Source organism: Callospermophilus lateralis, chromosome 3 (genome assembly GCF_048772815.1).
Source record: "Callospermophilus lateralis isolate mCalLat2 chromosome 3, mCalLat2.hap1, whole genome shotgun sequence".
Taxonomy (NCBI): Eukaryota; Metazoa; Chordata; class Mammalia; order Rodentia; family Sciuridae; genus Callospermophilus; species Callospermophilus lateralis.
In genome coordinates, this window is record NC_135307.1 from 174,934,703 (window position 1) to 174,956,783 (window position 22,081).

The following is a 22,081-nucleotide window of genomic DNA, read 5'->3' on the forward strand; positions in this document are numbered from 1 at the left end:
AAATGAATGAGAGCAAACAGTGCCAGGCCCACGGTAGGCACTCAGACAGTGTCATCTGTGGGTGACGCCATCGTCACTGTTGTTGCTGGCCTTGGGGTACGGGGCCTTATCACCAAGCACCCTTCCCACTCAGGCAGTGGTGACTGCCATTGTCTCCCTGGCCCCCCGAGGCCCCAGGAGGTTCAGGACAGACAGAAGGGCCCCTGCTCTCCCCCGGGTACCCAGAGCACTTCAGTTCCATGGGGGCCTGACAGGAAGAGTGGCGCGGCGTGGCCTTGGGGAGCGGCTACCTGTTACTCAGTCCCAGGACACACACACGAGAGGACCGCTCAGCCCAGGGCAGCCGGCGAGGCTCCGTCCAGTCCCCACGATGGGCCCGGCCGACAGGCACAGGGACGGCCAGGGCCGGTCCCATGCCAGCCCCCAGTGTGGGCCAGCCCGGAGCAGTCCCTGAGCACCAGGCCTGTGCCCAGACCCAGGTCCCCCAGCCCCGCCACCTTGGAGGACCCGGAGGACCTTGCTCAGACCCATCACGTCCTGGTTTGGGTTTTTGGTTTTCTAAATCCTTTTAAATCTGGGTTTGAACCTCAAGGAGGCAGAGGTCCGTCTCCTGGTCTGGACAGGTCTTGTTGGCTCCCCGGGGTCCTACCAGATCCGTCCACCCAGGCGGGGGGCTGCCAAGGGCCTGGGAGAAGGGACAGGGTTCTCGTCTTTGGCCCCGTCTGCTCCAGTGAAGGGGCCCCCATTCCAGCCCAGAGTGAGCAGCTCCACCCCACAGCCGAGCCAGGACGTGGGGGTCCTTCTCCAAGCAGCCATGGCCGAGGACCCCGGGTCTGACCACACGACCTCTGGGACTTGCTAGGGGCTGGTGGGTAAGCGGCATCTTCAGGAGAGGGACCGTTGTTTCCGTATGGTCAGGGAACACCAGCCACCCGTGGAGCCCGCGGCAGGAGTCCCCAGAGGGAGGCTCCAAGGCCCCGCCACCTTCCTGGGCCTGGGGAGAGAGAAGGCCCTACTTCTGAGTCTCGCAGCCGGAGCAAACACCAAGTGACGCCCGCACATCCTCCTGCGTCACAGAGAAGACCTCGGGTAACCAGGTGGGGCGGGCCTGGCCCTCATTGGCCTTACAATAACTGGCATCACAAGTCGCGAGGGCTCTTGGGTTCCCAGCTTCCTGGGGGTTTACATTCCCATCTTCCACATCAACAAACTGAGGTTAGAGGGAATCAGTAGCTGGGCCCTGTACCTTCTGCGTCCTTCCCAGGGGCTCTCCGCCTGGAAGAGACTCCCGGGAAACCTCCCTCTCTCTGAAGACATTGGGGGAGCAGAGACCCCTTGGGGGCTCTAAGGAATCCTTCCCTCCTCCTGAGCATCCTGGGAACGCTCCCAGGGACTCAGAGGAGGCAGGTCCCCTGGGGGCCCTTCTCAGCCTGCAAGACGCCTCCTGACGGTGACGTTGAGACCCAGTCGACAGAAATCAGGGGACTCATCAACTCTTAAAGCATCTTCCAACCCAAAAGCCCGTGACTCTAGGCCTCTGAGATTCTAGAACAAGATTCCATCCAGCAGACGCGCTGAGTCACACTAAGCGTAGCCATTGCCTTTGGTATTAGCCAAAGAACCAGCTAACGTGGACCTCGTGTGGCCGTCGCTGTCCTCCAGGACCTGGCCTTCCACCCTCAGCCCCTCTGTCCCCGGTGTCTCCAGGAGTCCAACACCTGCCCTGGCTACAGCCCTGGGTTGAGAAAGAACAAGGAATTAATCCCAGGGGACACCTCCAGGCCGCCTACACCTCTTCCGTTGGGGACTGCACCACCAGCCGTGATGGTCAGCAGGGGGCGCCAGTGTCCCCACATCAGAGGCTCTGGCAGAGTCCTGGGGCTGTCAGGCGCAGGAACACCAAATCCCCAGCTTGACCTCAGACGTGCTGCACGACCTGGAACAAGTCTCAGTTTCCTCATCTGTAAAGTGGGAGTGGAGCCATTTTTTAACCATTCCCATGTGCCAGGCCCCGTGTGATAGCCTCGTGACCTCCCTCCAGGAACCTCGCCATCCCCAGGGGACACAGGTAGATTCACTATGTGCATTACCCGGCAGGGAAGGGGGGTCTCGAAGGAAGGTCACCTGCCCACAGTCACACACCCCTGGACATCAGAGGCAGACTGAACCCAGAGACATGTCCTTGGGAATCAGAGTGAAAACTGTAGCTAGAACAACAGACGCGGAGAAGGCTTGGGGATGCCCGCTGCTGGTCACCGGCGCCCCTCAGCCCCACCTCCGCGCCCCGCCTGCTCTCCTATCCCTGCTGCACCCCGCTTCCTCACTCCTCGGGTTCCATGAGTCTGTCCTGGGAGGGCTGCAGCCCTGGCCCTGTTTCTCTGATGTTGTTCCAAAGGGAAGTGGCCCAAGTCCCAAACCGCACGGCCCGCCCACTTCCTCCTGGGGGCTGCTGGCCCCGGGGCCCAGAGCCTGCCCCTGTCCTCAATGCCGGGTCCTATCAGTTTTGGCAAGAAGCCCCTTGTCACCCAGTGCCAGGAGGACCCTCCCTCCCCTCAACAGCTCCTCTGAAGGGCAGGGCCTGGCCCGGGGCTGGACTTCCTGTCCACATGCCCACCCCCCACTTCAGAGCTCAGTTATAAAAGTTGTCCGGGAAGCTGGAGGCAGAGGCCGAGACCTGGATCCTGGGAGGCTGCATTCGGGGAGAGGTAAGGAGGAGGCCAACGCGGGTGTCTCCCCAACACTGGCTGAGACCTGGTGAGATGGTGCATGGCTTCTTAGTGCCAGGAGAGCCAGGTTCAGTCCCAGCTCTGCCACTTACTCTGTCCCCAGGAGCAAGCCATTTCTCCTTTCTCAGCCTCAGTTTCCTCATCTGTAAAATAGGTCTGGACGTCAGTGATCCCATCTTGATGAAGACGTAATGATTTGATGAAGTTCTTGGCACCCAGTGAGGACTCAAGAGGTCAGGGCAGGTGTGGATGCCTCAGGAGGAGAGCTGGGGAGGGCTGGGCGTGGGGTGCGCAGGGCCAAGGCCAGGGAGTGGTGAACTGACAGAGAAAAGGGCCTGACAGAGACCAACTCAACGCTGGCTGGCAGAATGAACAGTGGCTGAGTTTAAGGTCAGCCCGGAAGCCTGTGCAGGGCTCATGCCTTCAATCCCAGCGACTCGGGAGGCTGAGGCAGGAGGATTACAAGTTCGAGGCCAGCCTCAGCAACATAGCAAGGGCCTGCCTCAAAATAAAAAATTTTAAAAGGGCTGCAGGTGTCACGGTGTGGCTCAGTGGTAGAGCACTTGCCCAGCATCTGAGAGTCGCTGGGGTCCGATCCCCAGCACCACAAAAAAAAAAAAAATCATCCTGGAAACCAAATAGGAGAGTCAATGCCACAGCCACAAACTTCACAGACCAAAATTTGCATATTAATTTCTACTACCCAATTTCATCACCGAGTTTTGGGTTTGCTTGTGTTTGTTGGGGTCCTGGAGACTGAACCCGGGGCCACGCACATGCTGGCAGAGCTCTACGCTGAGCGAGGTCCCCAGGGAGCAGCCGGCTGGGTCCTAGAGCTCTCTCAGGCACCCGGGAGTGGCTCAGCCATCTGGGGCCCCTCCGTGCGCCTCCTCCAAGGTCCCTGCTCACCGTGACGTCTGCCTGGAGATGCCGCATTCCCTGGGCTGCGTGTCGCTCCAGAGCTTGGCTTCCTGGTGGTGTCCTCCTGCCCCCAGAACGCCCTGCCTGCGGCCTCCAGGGGCCTGGCTGCTCCTTTTGGCCAACTGGGGAGGGCTGAGGGCCTGCTGGTTGGTGCTGGTACAAATGCGGATTCACAAACCTGAATGATTTCCCTGCTACTCGGCTCCAAGGCCCCGGTGCCTACTCCTGCCTCAGCAGCCTCCGTGGCACCTCCATCAGGACCCCACCCCTGGTTTCCTCACAATCCAGAAGCATCCAGCTGTGAAGGGAGCCCTGGGCCCTTGGACCCCTCACCCTGGGCCGCCACTGTGTGCTTGCTGCACATTGTCAACAACCTGTGATCGTCCCCATTTTTCAGATGAGAAAACTGAGGCAGAGAGGAGTCAAGGGACCTGGGCAGGCCAGACAGACAGGAATGTCAGAGCCGGACTTTGAAGCCGGCCTGCAGGAGGGGAAGGGCCTGCAGGCCAGGGGTGCCCGGGCCAGAGCTATGGTGGCGGGAGGCGCAGGCTGTGTTCCAGGACCCGCGGGTGGGAGCTGGACAGGCAGGGGGCTGGGAGGACGGGATGGGGGAGGCAGAGCCGGGTAAAGGGCTGCTAGTCCCCGGCTGGGCCTGGACGTCCTCACGCTCTGCGCCCACAGGTCCAACAGGAGGATGCGGCTGCTCTGGGCATCCCTGCTGTGCTGGGCACTGCCGCCCCCCGCCCAGGGCAAGGCCCACAGCCCGCTCTACCTGCGGGTCAGCAAGGACCAGCTGGAGACAGGTGAACGTGGAGGGGGCGTGGCGGGAGGCGGGGGTCAGGAGAGGGGGCCGCACCCCCCCAGCTTCTCCCCACCAGCCACGGGACTCACCTGCCGGTCCCTGGGGCTGACCTGTCTCTCTCCTGCTCTGTCTCTTGGTGTGGCTCCCCAGTGCCCTAAAGAGCACTTTTTGTTTGTTTTTGGTACCTGATTGAACCCAGGGGCCCTCGACCCCTGAGCCCCATCCCTAGTTTGTACTTTCTTTAGAGCCAGGGGCTCACTGAGTGGCTTAGTGCCTTGCTTTTTCTGAGGCTGGCTTTGAACTGGTGATCCTCCGGCCTCAGCCTCCCGAGCTGCTGGGATTACAGGTGTGTGCCCGGCGCCTGGCTTTTCGAAAGCATTTCTAAGCTCCTGGTCCTCGCAGTCAAAGTCCCGCATCTCCCAGCTCCCCCTCCTCCATGGCCTCCGTCTCCTTCCTTTCTTATGCGGTCCTTCTGCCAAAACGGCTGCCCGCTCCTCACTGGAGAACTCGACCCTCTGAGAAGGCAAAGCTCTTCCTGCGCCTCCTCTGGAAATCCCTCCTGATCCTCCCAGCAGGACTCTCCCTCCTTTGGGCTCCCAGTCCTTGGGTGGAGCCTCTTCTATGGCCCTATCCAAGTGTAACATTGCACCTGTCGCCCTGTCCCTCTGCGTGGCTCCCTCCCCGTTGGCTATGAGCCACTTGTGTCCCCCACCCCCCCACCCCTGCTCCAGCCTCACCCATCTTTCTGTTTCACAAACCCACCAGGCTCATAACCACCTCAGGGCCTTTGCACGCACCGTTGCCTATGTCGTTCTTCCCCAGATGGTCAACAGTGGGCTCCCCACTTCCTTCAGGCCTTGGTTCAAAGGTCACCTCCTCATGGAGGCCCTTCCTAATCCCTCTGTCCCAAACAGGCCCTCAGCCTGTCAGGCTTCATCCGCTCCCTTTTAGTCTGTAGCACTTAATTGATGCTAAAAATTACTTTGCTCACTGCTCTGAGCGCTGGCTTGTTGTCGTCTCCCTGACTAGAGTGTAAACCCCGTGGGGTCGGAACCAGGCTGCTGCTGTCCCCAGAGCCCTGCTGAGAAGTGCTTCATAAGGGCCTGTCAGCCACGGGCAGTGGGGACGCACCTGGAGTCCCGGCTCCTCGGGAGGCAGAGGCAGGGGGATGGCTGGGGCCCAAGCTTTCAGGCGCAGCCTGGGTGACACAGGGGACGCTGGTGAACGAGTGGGGGAGGCCCAGGCTGAGGAGGCCGTGTCTACAGACATTTCAGACCTGTTTGCAGAGCACCAGATCCTGAGCCGCGTAGTCAGGGTGCCTGTGACGGGGACCCCGAGGGAAGGCGCGACTGTCCTGGACCACCTGCCCTTTGTCGGCAAAAGCCTGTCCAAGAAGAGCAGCGGGCTGGACCTGTCGCTGGTCGGGGACCTGCTCTCGGGGCAGAGCCTCCCTCTGCTGGGGGACCTGCTCCAGGCCGGCGGGTGAGTGGCCTGAGGCCGCTGTGGCCTTTCCTGCCCCTGCGTCCCGTCCCCAGCCCACGTTCTCGCCTATCCAGCGGAGACACGGGGGGCAGCCGGGTGTCTCTGTGGCCTCTGCAGCCTTGCACAAGGCAAGGCTGTCCTTCTGTCCCTCCAAGCCGCTGAAACCCCCTGGGAAGGCAGGAGTGGGGTCTGAGCCGGGCTCTGAGCCCCGCAGCGCGGCCGCCCTGTCCCCTTTCTCCACAAACCTGTGTGGTGTCTTGAAAGATATTTTAAATAAACTGACCCCATCTAGCAGTGGAGACCATCTGGGCCAGGAGTGTGGCTCAGGGCACGCATCTGGCCCGCACGAGGCCCTGGCTCAGACCCACCCCGCCAAGAGAAAAGGGGAAAAAAAGAGGATTTTTCTGAAACTCTGGCTTGTCCAATTATGTCTGTTTGTCAAAGTGCCCCAAGCTGAGTCGCCTAAACAGTCTCACTGTCTGCCTGGAATTCAGGCCCAGGTACAGTGGGGTCACCGCCCCTGTGGGCTGGCTCCCGGGCGGCTGTCACCTACGGCGCCCTCTGGTGCTGGGTGTAGGAACTCCACCCGTCCTTGCTCTGCGGATGCCCGTCTGTGTGTCCAGAATCCCCCTGCCCCAGGACACTGTCATGTGGATTAGGGGCCTATACGACTCCAGGACAGCCTGGGATGGCGGATCACGTCTGCAATGACCTTGTTTCTCAATAAGGTCACATTCTGAGGCTCTAGGGATTAGGACTTCAACATGGGGAGCCAGGGACGTAATTCAGCCCATGACACTGATTCTCCTTAAAGCAGAACTCTGGGCCACCTGGCTGGCCCCTCCAGGATGACCACGGGTGGTAAGGTCCATGGCCCCGAGTCCGTCCCCAGCTGCCCCACCACTCACTATGTCCCTTGCTTGGCTCTGAAAACAAATGAGGCAGAGAAATAAGGACGGACATGGGGACCCGTGAGACAAGTGCCAGCGCACAGGGCTGGGCTCCCCCCACATCCGTCCCCAGCATGAGCGCCTGGGGACAGCAGGCCAAACCCTAAGTCAGCAGACGACTCAGAGGACGTTTTCGGGGGTGGGGTGAGGTGAAAGGCCAGGGCACTGCTGGTGGGAGGAGGTGCGGCCCACGGGGCCCCAGCCTGGCCAAGGCCCAGGGTCGGCTGCGGTCACGTGGCCTGTGCATTCACAGTGCCTCTCCTGCCCACCCCGCCAGGGCATGGCTTGGGAGAGCCGCAGGAAAGTTGCACGGGTTCCAAGGCATTCTGGAACCTTCCAGAAAGTTCCCTGCTGGAGGCCAGGGTTTCCTCCCGTTTGGACTTGCAGCTGCCGGACTCTCTTTGCTCTTCTTTTCCAGAGCCTGCCTTCGAGGCCTTGTTTTCTGGTCTGGTGTGGCTGTTTGTTTTGTTTTATCGAGGCTGGGGACCGAACCCTGGGCCTTACACATGCCAGCATATGCTCTGCCCCAAGCCTTGTGCCCAGCCCCAGAGGCCCGTATTTGAGTTCAGACAGGTGAAACCTGACAAGACGGCCCCTCCACGGCTCCTCCCCACTTCACAGAGGTGGACACTGAGGCCCAGACAAGGGAAGGGCTTGGAGACTGCGATTAGGGCCCCGTGTTCCACAGCCAGGCTGGGGTCACCAGGAGGGTGTGTCCCAACTGTCACCCCAGCTTCTCCTGGGGTCTGCCCCTGTCCCCACCCACTCAGATACACACCCCCACAAGCCACACCAGCACCCTGTGCCTCTCCAGGCTGGTCATAGAAGATGCCAAAGGACCCGAGGTCACCCTGCAGATCCTAAGCCACAGCCTGCTGCAGGTCACGCTGCGCTGCAAACTGTACCTCTCGCTCCAGGAGTAAGTACACGTGGGCTTCCTCACCACCCAGACCTGCACTGCCAGGACGCCAGCCAAAGACACGGCCACGTGTCACCACAAGGACCCTGATAGTGCTTTCTATCCAGGCACATTGGAAAGCCATTTTGCTGGTGGGGAAAATGAAGCACAGAGTGGGAAAGGGACTTGCCTGGATCACACAGCGAGTCATCCAGCCTTCTGACTCCATGCTGGGGGACACACACCCTCTCTGGGCACCTGGGAAGCTGGGGTCACTAACAGTGTGGCCTGAGGAGGATCTGATACGCGCTCACCTGGAGGCTGCCACTCCTGGGCTAGGCAACTGACCGGGCAGGTCTGCTCCCTGGCCTCAGTTTCCTCATCTGTGAAATGGGCACCAGGCCCCCTGCACTAAGTGGTACTGAGTGTTCATCTGCAAAACTCAGAAATGCCACAGAGCAGCCCATGGACCACTGTTTGCCCAGGAAGCGGGAAAACTCATCGATGCCCTTCAGCTACACGTCCACCCCCCCTTTTCCTTGTAAAATATCTTCCTTCCCCTTGTCGGGTGGCGCCGTCAACGTGCCGAGTGACCGTCGTCCTGGTGGGGGCTGTAGCAAGCAGGGGAGCCTGAGGCCCACCCCAAGGCCACCCTCAGCTCCAGGTGTGGGTCCCCCGTGAGGGTTTCGTCAGGTCCCCGGTTGTCCCTGTTTTAAGGAGCTCTCCTGATTTTCAATCTGAGTCCTCGGGGCAACCGTGGGGCCGGCTGTGACGTCCTGCCTCCACCTCGGGCCCCGTTAGAGCCTGTCCCCCACACCATCCCTCCAGGATCCTGCGGCTCAAAGTCATCAAGAACATTCGCATGGGGGTGCGGCTGGAGCAGACGGGGAACAGGACCACCGTGGCCTTGGAGGAGTGCCACACCCCTCCCGGGAGCCTGAGCGTGGAGATCCTGGGGCAGTGAGTGGCAGAGCCCTGGCCCACTCCTCCCGAGCTGACCGACCTCAGAGACCAGGGCTGGGACTGCTGCCTCTCCCTAGGCTCTAGAGTGCCCAGGGCACCGGGGACAGGGTCATCTCCAAGGCCACAGGCTGACAGGCCACCTGTCCCCATCTCCTGCCTCCACACCCGATGTCATGGCTGAGAGCCGCCACCTCGGGCAGGCTCAGACCTCCGCCTGGTCCCTTCCTACAGGGAGGACCTGCCCAGGCTGCCCCGCTCCCGGCCTCGGGTTCCCCACCAGAAAATGAGGTGCCCCCGGCACCGCCAGCGGGGTGGCGTGGGGAGGGGGTCAGCACAGGCCCACCCAGCGCAGGAGCTGCCACAGGAGGTGACGCTGCCTGTCCATCTCATGGGGACGCACCCCGTGCAGAACGTCCTCCGGGACAACGCCTTCCGTGGCCTCTGCGGCCAGCTAGATCTCTGTGCCATGGTCCCTACCAAAGAGAGAAGGGAAGAGAATCAGGAGAAAGTAAAGTCGGGGGGAGAGAAGGGGGGACGAGCAGACTGCAAAGGGGGGAGACGGACAGGAGGGCGGCACCCGGGAAGGGAGAGGCCAAGCCACCCAGGCCAGCAGGGCCCTCAGCCCAGCCCGGGCCTCCCCTCTCTGACCCACGCCTGCCCTTGCACAGTGTGTCGGGTCCCACAGCTGTCCCCTTCCCCTAGGACAGACGCCCTCCTGGTGGACAAACCTCTGGAGTTGGTGGCCGGCGTCCTGGACCACTCCCTGCCCTTCCTGCTGCAGAAGATGGTGAGTGGCCCTCCCGTCCTGCCTCCGGCCCGCACCAAGGGAGCCGCCGACCGTGACCCCATGCTAAGGAGGACTGTGTCGTCCCCCAGGTGTGCCCCCTGGCCACGGCCCTGCTCAGCTCCCTGCTGGAAGACCTACTGACCATCGTCCTCCGTAGGTCACTGCTGCTCAGGGCAGAGGCGTCCACTCCCCCGCCCGGCGCCAGGCACTGTTCTAGGCCCTGGGAATGTGACTGGGACAAGGCAGACCTCCCGCAGGGACCCTGCTTTCTAGTGGGGGGAAGGGGCCACGTCACTTGTGACCTTGACAGTCCTTGACCCTCTGAGCCTCTGTTTCCCTGTCTGATTCAAGGGGCCCACAGAGCAGGGCCGCTGGGTGACCCAGAATCCTGCACGAAGCTGCCGCTCACTTTGTTCTAAGATGCACAAGCGCAGCCGTCTCAAGGCTGGGGGTCGGGGGGGCCTTTCTCCTGCCCCCCACCCCTCCCCTGCCGTGGGCTGAGCCCTGGTTCTGTGTCCACCTAGCCCCGGCCATCTCCGGCCCAGAGGACATCCAATACTACGTCACCACCACGGAGTTCAGGGAGGAGGCCATCCTGATGAGAGTCCAGGTGAGCGGCCCTCGGCCAGCAGACCCTCTGGGGACCAGTGGTCCAGGGGAGATGTACGGGGGGTCAAGGAGATGGGAGGCAGAGGAGGAGGAGGAAGGGAGGAGGAGGAGGAGGAAGGGAGGAGGAGGAGGAGGAGGAGGAGGAGGAGGGAGGAGGAGGAGGAGGGGGAAGGGAGGAGGAGGGGGGGGAAGGGAGGAGGAGGAGGGGGAAGGAAGGAGGAGGAGGAAGGAGGAGGAGGAGGAAGGAAGGAGGAGGAGGGGGAAGGGAGGAGGAGGAGGGGGAAGGGAGGAGGAGGAGGGGGAAGGGAGGAGGAGGAGGAGGAAGGAGGAGGAGGCCCGTGGCCCCGGAGCTCACCCAGGGCTACCTGGCCAGCGAGGGGGGCTCAGCTCTGTCCCAACACTCCCATCCGAGAGGTCCCCCCACCTGGGGAACCGCGGTGTCTGCCCCGCTCTGTCCCCTGCTCCTTGGAACACAGGAGGTGGCAGGAAGCGGAATCTGCCTGGGTCCCTGGCAGCCAGCTGCAGCTGGGAGCTGCTCCGATCAATGTCCCCTTCCTTCTTCTCTCTGAAGCTCGTGACCCCCTGTGGCCCAGGCCAGAGGGCCCCAAGGCCTGACCACCTGGCCCCGCGACCCCTCCCACCATTAGCCCCAGGCAGCATGGCCGACCTGGTCTTTCCGATGGAGCTCTACAACGACATCCTGTCCTGCCTCTACGCGAGCGAGGAAGTCCGTGTGGCCCCCCAGGACCCCGCAGTGAGTGCTGGAGGGGTGGGGGCGGAAGGGCCTTCACCGCTCTGTTTCACAGGAAGAAACTAAGGCCCGGGGGCAAAGTGCTGTCCCAGGCCCCCACAAGCCGCCCGTGCCCTGGGCCTCACCTGGGGACTCCTAAGTCACCCTCAGAACCCCACAAGGAAGCCCCTCGCCGGAGACGTCGCTGCTCACAGCCCTTATGCCCCTCTGCATCCGCAGCACTCAGTCAGCGGCAAATGTTTGTGGAAGGCCTACCATGTCCCGGGTCCCATGTCCCGGGTCCCATGCGCACGGCGTCCCTGCCCCTGCAGAGCTCAGGGCCTCCTGGTACACAAACAGCTTATTTTATTTAAAAGAAGCAGGGCACTGGGGGAGCCAGTGGCTGGTGATAGCCAAAGGGCCACCGTGGACAGCGCAGTGTGTGACGATATCTCCGAGAAGTGGCCTAGACAGAGCAAGGAAGCACACACTCAGAGGTCCCCAAGAAAAGCCAGTTCCCAGGGTGGATGGGGATCAAAGAGCAAGAAACACAGATGGATCCACCCAGAAGCAGCTCATTACACCCAGAATAAAGTCTCCTTCCTGCAGCTTCAGGGTGCTGTGCCATCTGATCCCTGTCCCTCTCTCTAGCCCCACCATTCCAGCCACACAGACTGAACTGGTTCCTACCTCAGGGCCTTTGCACCTACTGTTCTCTGCCTGGAACACTCTTCTCTCCACTGTTGGTCTCAGTTCAAACATCACCTGCTCAGAAAGCACCTTCTTGACCTCTTCCAATCCCACCAAAACACTGGTCACATTCTAACTTTATATATACACACTGTATATAAGGTTATATACGCAAAGTGGAAATTTTCACTTTTTTGGTTTTTGCATGAATCTGGTTCATGAAAAAAAAAAAAAAAAACTATGTAAAATAGTGTGTACAAACCAAGGCCCAGATAGGGCAAGTGATGTGTCTAAGGTCACCCAGCAGGTCACATCTGGACTAGAGCCAGGCCTCCTGCCTCGCCCTGCTTTCCCCTTCTGTCCCCTCTGTCCCACAGAGGTGTGGAGCCCTGAGGCAGTTAGGCGGAAGCCCCTGATCCCTTGTCTGCAGAAGTTCTTGTGCCCGTGGACGGGGGTCTTTGCAGCCCCACTTGTGATAGGAGGGAAAGCGCCGTTGACGTGGGTGTCTGGCCACATACAGCAGGTCTGGGTGGGTGTGGCAGAATGGAGTGTGCTAAGGAGGACCCGTGTCACCTCAGGTGGGACCAGGAGGCGGTGCATGTGGCCAGCAGGTTCCCACATGACTCAGATGCTCTCCCGATTAGCGTGTTCCCACGTGGCATGAACAAAGTCCCCTGGGGTGGGGATGTCCCCATTTATGGCTTGTACGAGGCAAAGCGACACAGGAGGTCGTCCGGGAACCCGTGCCGAGTGACATGATCCACGTGACGGTCTCTCCATGTCGCCGTGTAGGAGTTCTCAGAATCAGCTGAGAGAAAGACCATGGACACAAGGAGAAGTTGAGTTTCCAGACGGAGCCTGCGGAGACGCTGGGCGCGGGGCCCCTGTCCTGTGAGACCGGCCACAGCGCAGGCGGCGTCCCCGTCCCTGGGGCTGCAGGACACGCGCACACACTCTGTCCTTTTTCCAGGCTGCTGACCTGGTCCAGCTGTTGTCCCCGGGAGAGCTGGAGCCCGGGCCCACGGTAAGGGCACTGCCAGCGCCACCAGCGCCCTGTCAGGGAAGGTTCTGGAACGGGGCGGGGCTGGGCGGGCTCCATCTGGCCAGGGCTCCCTGCCAGGACTCCAGACATCCCTGACCTGCCTCCCAGGCCTGGGGAGGAAACGAGGGACAGCAAACGCATCCCTGAGGTGCTGCCAGCACAGGTGACCGTGACCTTGAGGAGGCCCACCCGCTGGGCAGGGCTGTGTGCGGCCCTCCACCGGGTCAGGTCCCCCCTTCAGAGGCTCAACCAGGGAAGTCACTTGTCACCTCACATTGCAGAGTGGATGGCAGAACCGGGATTTGAAACCAGCCTCTGGCCCCCAAGTCCAAGTGCCCTCTTCAAAGGCTTTTGGAATGTGGCATCGAGGGGGGGGTTCTCTGGGCACTTAGGGGAGAAAACTGAGAACGCTCCTGTAATCCCTCCCGGCTTTGTGGGATAGGTGCACAGAGAGACTAAGAAACTTGCCTCAGGTCACACAGCTTGACAGGGGGTAGGACTAGGACTCTGGTGCCAAAACTTATGTTCTTACCTTAAGTATGAACAGGACAAAGAGGATGTAATCCCACCTCTGAAAAGTTCAGAGAGGGTAAGCGACCTCCCCAAGGTCTCACAGCAAGCTGCTGCGGAGCTAGAATGAAAACCCAGACGCGCTGCCTCCTGGGATGGTCTTGTTCCCATTCTCTGAGCTGAGCCTAGGGACCATCTCCCGGCCACGGCTTCACCGTCTCTGCTCTAACTTCCTTCAGGCTTCTGATGGGTCCAGCGGGAGCGTGGGACTGACCATCAACACTCCGGATCCTCCCACTGTCCACCTGAACGGCCACACAGCTGTGGTCACCCAGCCGGGCTCCCTGGTACTGCTGGGGCCCAACAACACCTCCAGCTCCATTTCCTGGGTGAGTGAGGCTCGAAGGTGGTTGTTCAGGGGGTCCTGGGCCCACTGACCATGGGCAGGGTACCAGGAGGGCAGGGCAGAGCTCACCACCGTGTCGTCAGCTGACATTCAGTCACACTCAGGCCACCGTGCCCACTGCCAGGACGTGAAGCCCACTAGCACCTGCTCCAGGAGCCCACCCCCAGGGCTGCCCACGGTGTCCTCAGAACTGAAGGGTCGTGTCCCCGCCCCTCGGCTCTGCAGTCCTGCTGGGTGACCAAGGTCCCTGCACCCTCTCCCTGGGCACCAAGGCATTAGGAGCCCGGGAGGAGGCCGGGTCCTCCAGGCCCCAGGGCCAGCCAGGCTGACGGCAGCCCAGGGGACAGACAGCCCTGGTAGTTTCCGCCTCTTGATTCTGTTCCCCTGAGGTGACCACTTCCCATTTAACAGACCTGGACGCGGGGAAGGTGCCTCAGATAAGGGGCCGTGGATCCGTGAGTCCTCGGGGTCCCTGGAGGCTGTTGTACGATTCCATGGCCAGAAGCTGGCCACGTCTGGCAGATGCAAAAAGTCCATTTTTGAAAGGTGAATCTGGAGGGGCCTCCTCACAGCCCAGGGCTCTCTGCTTCCAGAGCTGGGTGCTGGAGCCAGTGACCGTCCCTGCAAAGGCTCCCCACCTCCCCTGGCAGCCAGCCCCGGCCTCTCCCCTGGCGGGGCCCACGTGGGCACGGCCTGAGCGGGCACAGGAGCGGGGCCCACACTGCACACCAGCCCCAGGGCGGGAGCAGACGGTTCCCCGCCTGGAACGCAAATCCCACCCCTCCCAACCTCATTCTCTCAATTCCTCCTAGAAACTCCTGTCAACGGCTGCATTTTCCTCCACAAATCAGAAATTAAAACTCCAGTTCACTCCAAACAGGTAACTTGTTTGGTTCGGAATGTTCTGGAAAAAGAAAAAAAAAAAAGACAGCAAGAGTGGAGGGGGAGGGTGTGGTTGTGGGCACAGTCCCACCAGCTGTCGGCATGGGGGGAGGGAGGGGCACTGTGTCCACCCCGCCAGCTGCCCTGACCTGAGAGCCCAATCTCTTTCCTCTGGTAGAGCCGCGGTCACCCTGGGCCCTTACCCGGCTGTTCTCAAGAAGCAGGTGAGTCCCTTCCCATAGCCTTGGCCTCCCTGTGGTCTCAAAGGACCAGCGCTGGACAGACCCAAGGTCCCAAGGCACTGGTGCAGCTGGGTGGAAAGGCTCATTCGCTTCCTGTCCCATCTCCTCTCCCACTGGGTGGCAGGGAGAAGCCTCCGGGTTTCATCGCCCCTTACCCTCCTCCTCACACTGAGCCAACACTGACTGAGCACCGACTGCCTGGCCCTGCTCAGGGACGTGGTGGGGAGCAGCGAGGAGGTCCCTGCCCCGCGGAAGCCTGCGTCAGCGGGGTGAGGTCACACTCCACAGGAGCCGCAGTAGGGCAGATTAGAGAGCACCTCACAGGCCACAGGCAACACGGGGGAGGGGACAGGGGATCAGGCATATGGGTTGGGGTCAGACTGAAAAGGAAGGTTGGTGATGGCCTCGTTGACAAGCTGAGACTCAGAGAAGAAGTGGGGAGACTGGGGCTGTGGGAAGAAGTGGACCCAGGCCCCCGGCCAGGTGTGCCTGATGGACTGGTGGCTGTCACAGGGACAGTGAAGGAGGTCAGAGAGGGGGCAGGGTCAGGCTCACAGCAGGGGTGGCGGGTCCTCTGAGTGAGCCAAGAGCTATGGAAGGGAGTGTCCAAGCAGAGGAGGCTCAGACTGGAGGACCAGGTAGAGGCTGGAGGCCAGGAAGAAGGCTGGCAGGAGGAGCAGCCCAGCACTGGAGAGGCCCTGAGTGAGGAGGTGGTGGCATGGAGGGCAGCAGTCAGTTATGGGTGTGTTTGAAGGTGGCACTAAAGGGACCTCTCGGTGGAGCCGATATGGGGGAAGAGCGGTGTCCAGAGCCAGGTTTTCCACGGGCACCTCCTCCCCTGCATGTTGAGGACAGCCGCGCAGGGCTCCCCGCTGCACGGGACTGGCCTGAGCCCCCTGCTCACAAGGGAGGAGGAGGGGAGGCCTCTTCCAGGGCCCAGGGCCAGGTGCCAGTGTAGAAGCAGGGCCAGGGGCATGGTCCGTTCTCAGCCTCCTCCGTGTCCCTGGGCCAGCGGGGGAGCCCTTCAGTCTTTGCTTTGAGAGTGAGGAAATGTGGAAGGAGAAAACAGTTCTCGGCACGTCGTCCTTAACTCCAGCCAGGCCAGAGCACGGCCCGGCCAACACGACAAATGTCACCACCCGCGCCACCTTAGACCTTCCTCCCTCCATCTCTACCTCACAGAGTCCCAGGGCTGGGGGTCCCGAGGATCATGTGCCCGGGTCAGGGACTTCTGTGACACCCCAGGGGCAGTCCTCAGACCAGGCTGCCATGCATCTGGTCAGACCAGCCACGGCTGTCCGTGCCACCCGCGTCACAGACACCACCTACCTCCTGTGACCACCCCCGGGGGATAGGAGGGGGCCATGAAGAGGAGGGGCCTTTCCCAGCCGGTCCACCTGGGCTGGGACCATCCTGATCGGGACCCCCTCAGCACGTCCCCTGTGACAGGAGGTGGCAGCGCCCCATGTGACATTACGGCACCTCTCAGCCTTAGAGAGCTCCCTCGATTGTCCCCAGTGGACACCTGTGAGGCTGTGGCCCTGGGCTCCACAGACCAACCCGTTTCTCCCCCAGAGAGTCCACAGGGTGAGGGTGTCTCTTTCTGGGGCCCTCCGTGTCCCCCAGTCCCTTCACCAGTCTGGCCAGCTGGCTCCAGGGTCCTTCAAAAGTGCGATCTCCATGTTGTCCCCATGGGCATCTGTGCACTGGGTCCTTCGTCCCTGTGGGCAGGATCTGTCAGCCCAGCCGAGGGGACATTCCTGGAGGTGACCTTCCTGTCCCCCTTGCTCTGCTGCAGGAGGAGCAGCTGCGGGCTTCTCTCTCTCGGTTCCTGAAGAGGAGGTTCCTGCCCCATCACAACGGTAAGCCCCATGGGACTCTCCGCCATGCCACATGTCACGTGGCCAGGTGGGCTGAGAGCTGTCTCGGGGAAGGCAGGCGGCAGGGCAGACACTGAACCCTGGTGCGACGGGCAAGTGCCCTCTTGTCCTGCCGGGTGGCCGTGAGGGCAGCTGGGGACGGAGTCGGGCATGGCTGCTCGGGAGCGGAGGCTGGCGTTCGGCGGAAGGGCCTGGAGGGGAGGCAGCCCGGCAGAGCACCAGGTGGGCCTCGGGGAGGCCACAGGAAGGGGCGGCTCGTCAGTGACCGCGCACAGGGCAGGGATCCTGACCTGAGAGATGCGGACAGCTGCACTTCACCTTCACCCCAGTGCAGGACACTTGTTAGCACGAAAAGACGGACCAGACGCAGGATCAGGGGTCAGGGGTCAGGGGTCAGGGGCCATCTCGGCCTTTTGCTCAGGGAAGAGACTCCAAAGGGCCACTTCCTGCAGGAAAATAGCCTCTGCTCTCAGGAGGGGCCGGGCTGTCTAGGCTATCCTGAGAGCGGACTGGGTCAGCGGGTCAGTTGGACAGGGGGAGTTTGATCTTGGGGCGGGGGTCTGTGCTCAGCACCTGGAGAGGGTTGTTCGGGGAGAGGTGAGAGCGGCGGCGTCTGGCTCTTTCTCACTCCCTTCTCCCAGGCCTCGCCACTGGGGCTTGTCTTTTTCTGTAACTAATAATACAGCAAGAAATTCAAGCTCTGCCACAGTCTCCCTGGGGCTCCCCCAAAGCAGGCCCCGGGAGGAAGGCTGGTCTGGGGGAAGCAAGAAAGCCTGTCCAGGCAGCAGTGGGGAAGGCCGTTTGGGGCCTGGAAGACTGAACTGTCAGAGCCTCAGAGCCCTCCCCCACTCGCCCCTGCTCCAACCTGTCGCCAAGGTGACCTGTCCCAGGGATTGTCCCTCCCTATGGGAGCTGAAAAGTCTGTTAATTGATGTCTCCTGGGCTTTCGGCAGGAACACTCCTCTTGACCCTGCCCCAGTCCATTTGCTCCTCACCTTTTAGCCACCCACCAGCGCCTCCTGGGCCTGGTCACTGGCAGGAAGGAGAGAGGTAAGGGGAGGAGGCAGGAGAACCAAGAAAGACCAGGAAGCCTAAGAGGGGCAGGGCACCCTCACTCCTGGGGACACCAGGACACCAGCCATAGCCCTCCTCTCCCTCCTGGGAGAGTCTGTGTCACTGCTTTGTAAATAACCTTATGTGAGACCCGAGGGAGGGGGGAGGGAGGGCACCTTGACGGCCTTCTCCTCTCCCAAGAGGAGCCTCCCGGTGCTGCCGCGGCCGGAGAGAGCCTCTAACAGTGACAGTCTCTAGAAAACACTGATCCCTCTCCAAGTGCTGGCCACCCACCCCCAGCCCAAGGACTCAAGTTCCTGAGTGACACGCTCACTAAGTCACCCACAGCCTATACAAGCCCAGTCCCCTCCTTGGTTCAGTGGCTCATTTTCCACCAGAAAGTGGGTCCGTTCCCGTAGGTCAGTCCCGTTCCTGGACAGAAGGCAGGAATGATCTGTGACACGTGTCTGGCCTGGTCGCTGTGCCGCCTGCCTCCGCGTCCCTCTCCAGTGTTCAAACTTCCACCTGTGGGCAGCAGGACTCGCCACCATAACTGGCGGTATCCTGGGGAAGTGAGCCCGGAAGACCGAGTGCAGCTGGGGCTCAGTCCTAGAGAGATGAACTTGGCCTCCTGGCTCAGCCTCCCCGGGCAGTGAGCGGGACAGTCACCATTCGCCATGTGCTTATTTAAGTGTCTGTGCCCAACCAGAGGGTGAGCTGCCTGAGAGCAGAGCCCCCAGGTCTCCCATGCATCCCAGCACTCAGCCCAGGGCCTCACGCCCGAAGACACTCATGTAGGATACACAGACCGAATCTACTCACCCCCTGGATCTTCATCTTTCAGATGGAACCATCCCACCAGGTCCAGAGAGGTTAAGTGACTGACCCAAGGTCACATAGCAAGTCTCTGGCAGAGTTGATTCCAGAACCCTGGTTTCTGGCTTCCCCGACAGGAGTCCTTGTGCTGTGACTCCTGTTAGGACCCCAGGGTAAAGAAGCAGCTGGCTCCAATGTCAGCCAGACCGAGACCCACGGGGCCAGGGAAGCTGGGCATGAAGTGATAAAATGTGTATTGAGAAGGGGACTAATTGAGGGCAGAGGAGGGTGGCAAGGGAAGACCCAGAGAGGCAGCCGGGTGCCAGGTGAACAGGGGCGCAGCCTGCTGGGGAAAGGGGGTGCTCTTCATACTGCAGCCTCCCTGCAAGGGGAGGCCAGGGCCAAGGCCACTGAGGAATCCCGAGGGCTGCCTGCAAGAAGCAGCCCAAATAGGAGAATCGGCAGGAGGGCCATCTGGCCTCCACACAGGGAAAGGACCAAAGCTGGGCAGCCTGGAGGCTGGCCTCTGCACGGCCTGAGGACAGAAGGAAGACACGTGCACCTGTCACTCTTCCTCCATCCCACCCCCACCTGTTGGTGCCAGAAGGACACAGCTGGGGGTGGTTACACGCTCCTTCCCTGGGGCCAGGAGACAGTGTGGGTGGGGCTGGCTGAAGGCTGCTCAGCCCTGAAGAGGGGTCGGGAGCCCTGGCCAGGCCTCAAGGTCAAGTCTGAAGAAGTTTGCAAAAACCAACTGGCCGAGTTGCTAATTCACAGAAACTGAAATTGCAAAATGACCAGTTCTCCACGTTTACCAAAAACTTGCTTTAAGGACTCTTTGGGTAGATAAGTATATTCGTGAATATACTTATATATTTGATGGATATCATCCTATTAGCAGAATCCAATTTTTAGCATTTTCAGGTGAATTTTTCAATTTATTCTGACTTTTTTCTAATCCTGTTTTTGAGCCATTCTGTTTCTACTGACATTTCAGCATTTTTTAGGAGCTCAGTGTTTCCAGCACAGATTTCCCACAGCTGAAGAACAATGCGCCCTCCTGAAGGACTCCTAACAGCCTCACAGATTGATCATTCCTTAACGTGCTGCTGAACAGAGACCTTGGGCTGGGTGTGGCACCGAGGCAGTGCCTGCCGAGTGCCCCAGGACCCTGGGTTCAATCCCCAGCAAGGTTGGGGGCGGGGGCGTGGCCCCCAATGGCAGAGGCCGAGGCCAACCTGGAGCACCAAGTCTATCCGTCCTGGTGTGGAGGTGGCCCCAGGTTGCAGAAGGAGGTGGGTTTCCCAGTTTACCATGAGGGTGAACCACTCACTGGAGACTGCGGGCAGAGCTGTGGGGACGCGCGGGGACCTAGTTGTGCGGGAAGGCAGTGGTAGGAAGTCACGGGAAGAGCTCACAACCCACTGCTTAGCTCCTTCCTCTGCGACCTGGAGGCTCACCCTGTGTCCTCTCCTTCCAGGGACCATCTGCCATGGGGAAGGTCAAAGCCCAGGCCCAGGGTTCAGTACTGCCCCCCCCCTCAGGCCCCGCTGGGGTTGGGAGGGCGAATGTTTGCATTTGGTGGAGAGGCTGGGGACGGGCGGGAGGGAGGAGGTTGGCTCTCCCCTCAGGGCCGCGTTGAGGTTGGGTAACGTTTTCCCAGGGAGCTGTCTTGTGGAAGGTCATTTTCCAGAGCCTTCCCAGGGGAGCAGGAAGGGTCCTCTGGCCTGGCCCCGCTCACCCCCCAGCGCCCCTCCCCGCTCCCCTCTTGCAGCGCAGCTCAGAGGACACAGCCTCCCGCTGCCCAACGTCAAGGGCCTCGCCTTCAACCAGGCCCACGTGGACCTCTCCGAGGTAGGTGCAGAGGGAGCCCCTTGCAGGGGAGGTGGGGGTCAGAGGCTCCCGTTCACCCGCAGAGGCGGAGGCTCAGTTGGAGGATGCGCCTGCATGAGCCCAGCCCTTTGCCTCCCTTTCCTTAACCATCTGTCACAGCTGTCCTGGAAGCTAGGCCCCATTACAGATGAGGAGACCGAGGCTCCAGGGGCCTACAGAGTCCTTCAGGAAGCCAGACCACAGGGCTGAAGAGCTCAACGCCTTCCATACATGCAGGACTCTCACAATCAGCTCCACAAGTCATTTTTATCACAGAGGGAACTAAAGGCTCAGAGAGGCAGAGAAAATGAGAAAACTTGCCCAGCACAGCAGAGCTGGAGTCCAAGGGACTCATCTGAACTCACCTATTGTTACCTTAGCCCAGACTACCCACCTCCCTAGAACTCAGGTGTCCCCAGAACAGGGCTATAGTTTACATGACCAATGCCACCAGGAGTTGAGCAGTGCACAACCTACACATCCTTGCATGGCAGGCCTGACCACCCCTCATTCCTTCATTGCCATTCACTCATTCAGTCAATGTATCTCAGGAAAAACCCCCAAGTCTGGTCTGTTCCTTGCTCACAAGCATCTCTGAGACTCCTTCGCCTCTGCTCAATCCTCTTTGTCCACCTGGTCTCTGACTCTTCCTTCTTGGAGTGTCCTTGGGACAGGGTGCAGTCTCTAGAACAGCCTCAGGGAGAGTGGGTTTTATGGGCAGCAAGGGTGGATGGGGAGCACAACTCTGCCTCTGTTCACAGGACCACCTGCTGCTGACCATTCCAGAGTAGCCGGTTCTGACCCAGGACCAGTCCCTGCCCTCAACACGCATGCTCAGGACCTCCAGGTGGAGGATGGCTGAATCGCCGTGGACTTCTCTGTACAATAAAGATGCTTCCTGCTGGAGGAGGAGTCTGCTCCCGAGCTCGCTGACCCACGGGCTTCTGGGAGGCAGGGGCTGTGTCCAGCTATTTAAATGAAGCCCGTGGTCCTGGCTCCTGGGGCCTGGGGGTGGGGGGTCTGAGCTCTGTTCTCAGCTCTTCAAGAAAAGGGAGTTTCCTCCAAAAACGAGGAAAAGCCTGTGAGTTTCTAAAGCCCAGGCCCTGAGCGGATGGGGTGACCATCGTGCAGGACGGGTGTGCCATGACCATGTGCCATCCTCGGGAGGGTCCCAGAGACGCCAAGTGGCCCAGGCAGAAGGTGGGGAGCAGGGAAAGGCGAGCAAGGGCTGGTGCAGCGGGAAGCCTGGGGCCCGCAGGGCAGAGCAGACACAGCACAGGTCCTCACACCCGCCACCTGTCACACCCACAGTAAGGACACAGCCCCCCCACAGCTCCCTGAAGGTCTTGGGTTCCAGGGTGGCTCTGCAGCCATGGTGCGCCCAAGGGAGCCTGGGAGCCCCTCCCTAGGGAAGCCCCACCCACCCAGGTCACACCCAGCATCCACCCAGCACCTGGGGATGCCCACTACACCAGAGGGCTACTGGAGACCCTGCGTCCCCCTTCACCAGTGTTAAGGGTCACCCTGCTAAGCAGTGTGTGTGTCCCCATCAGCTTTGCTTCAGGTGACACCTCGGGCACAAGGGTCGCAGAGGTTGCCTGTGTTGTTTGGGGTCCTAAGTGTCTGATGGCTGACTTTTTGACATGAAGGGCCACTAGCTGAAAGTGTGTCTTTGAAGAGCCACGAAGTATGACTGCCTGGGTGTGGACCCCCAAGCGTGGACCCGGCTTCTCCACTTTTCCTCACCTCCAACGGCCCTTCCCACCCTCTGACCACCTGCCTGTTCCCCCGTAGACACCGCAGAGCCTGGGCCAGGGGCA

At 60.9% G+C, this 22,081-nt stretch overlaps 1 protein-coding gene across 1 annotated transcript; it reads left to right on the plus strand.

Moving 5' to 3' along the window:
• Window positions 1–4,341: 4,341 nt before the first annotated feature.
• On the plus strand, window positions 4,342–21,052 carry LOC143394410 (uncharacterized). Its single transcript, XM_076849047.1, has 15 exons — window positions 4,342–4,450; window positions 5,715–5,931; window positions 7,696–7,800; window positions 8,608–8,739; window positions 9,445–9,529; window positions 9,619–9,682; window positions 10,054–10,139; window positions 10,710–10,892; window positions 12,529–12,582; window positions 13,350–13,499; window positions 14,329–14,396; window positions 14,577–14,622; window positions 16,439–16,502; window positions 20,164–20,243; window positions 21,023–21,052. Exons 1-15 carry the CDS (start codon window positions 4,342–4,344, stop codon window positions 21,050–21,052), a joined length of 1,473 nt encoding a protein of 490 aa, XP_076705162.1.
• Window positions 21,053–22,081: the final 1,029 nt, after the last annotated feature.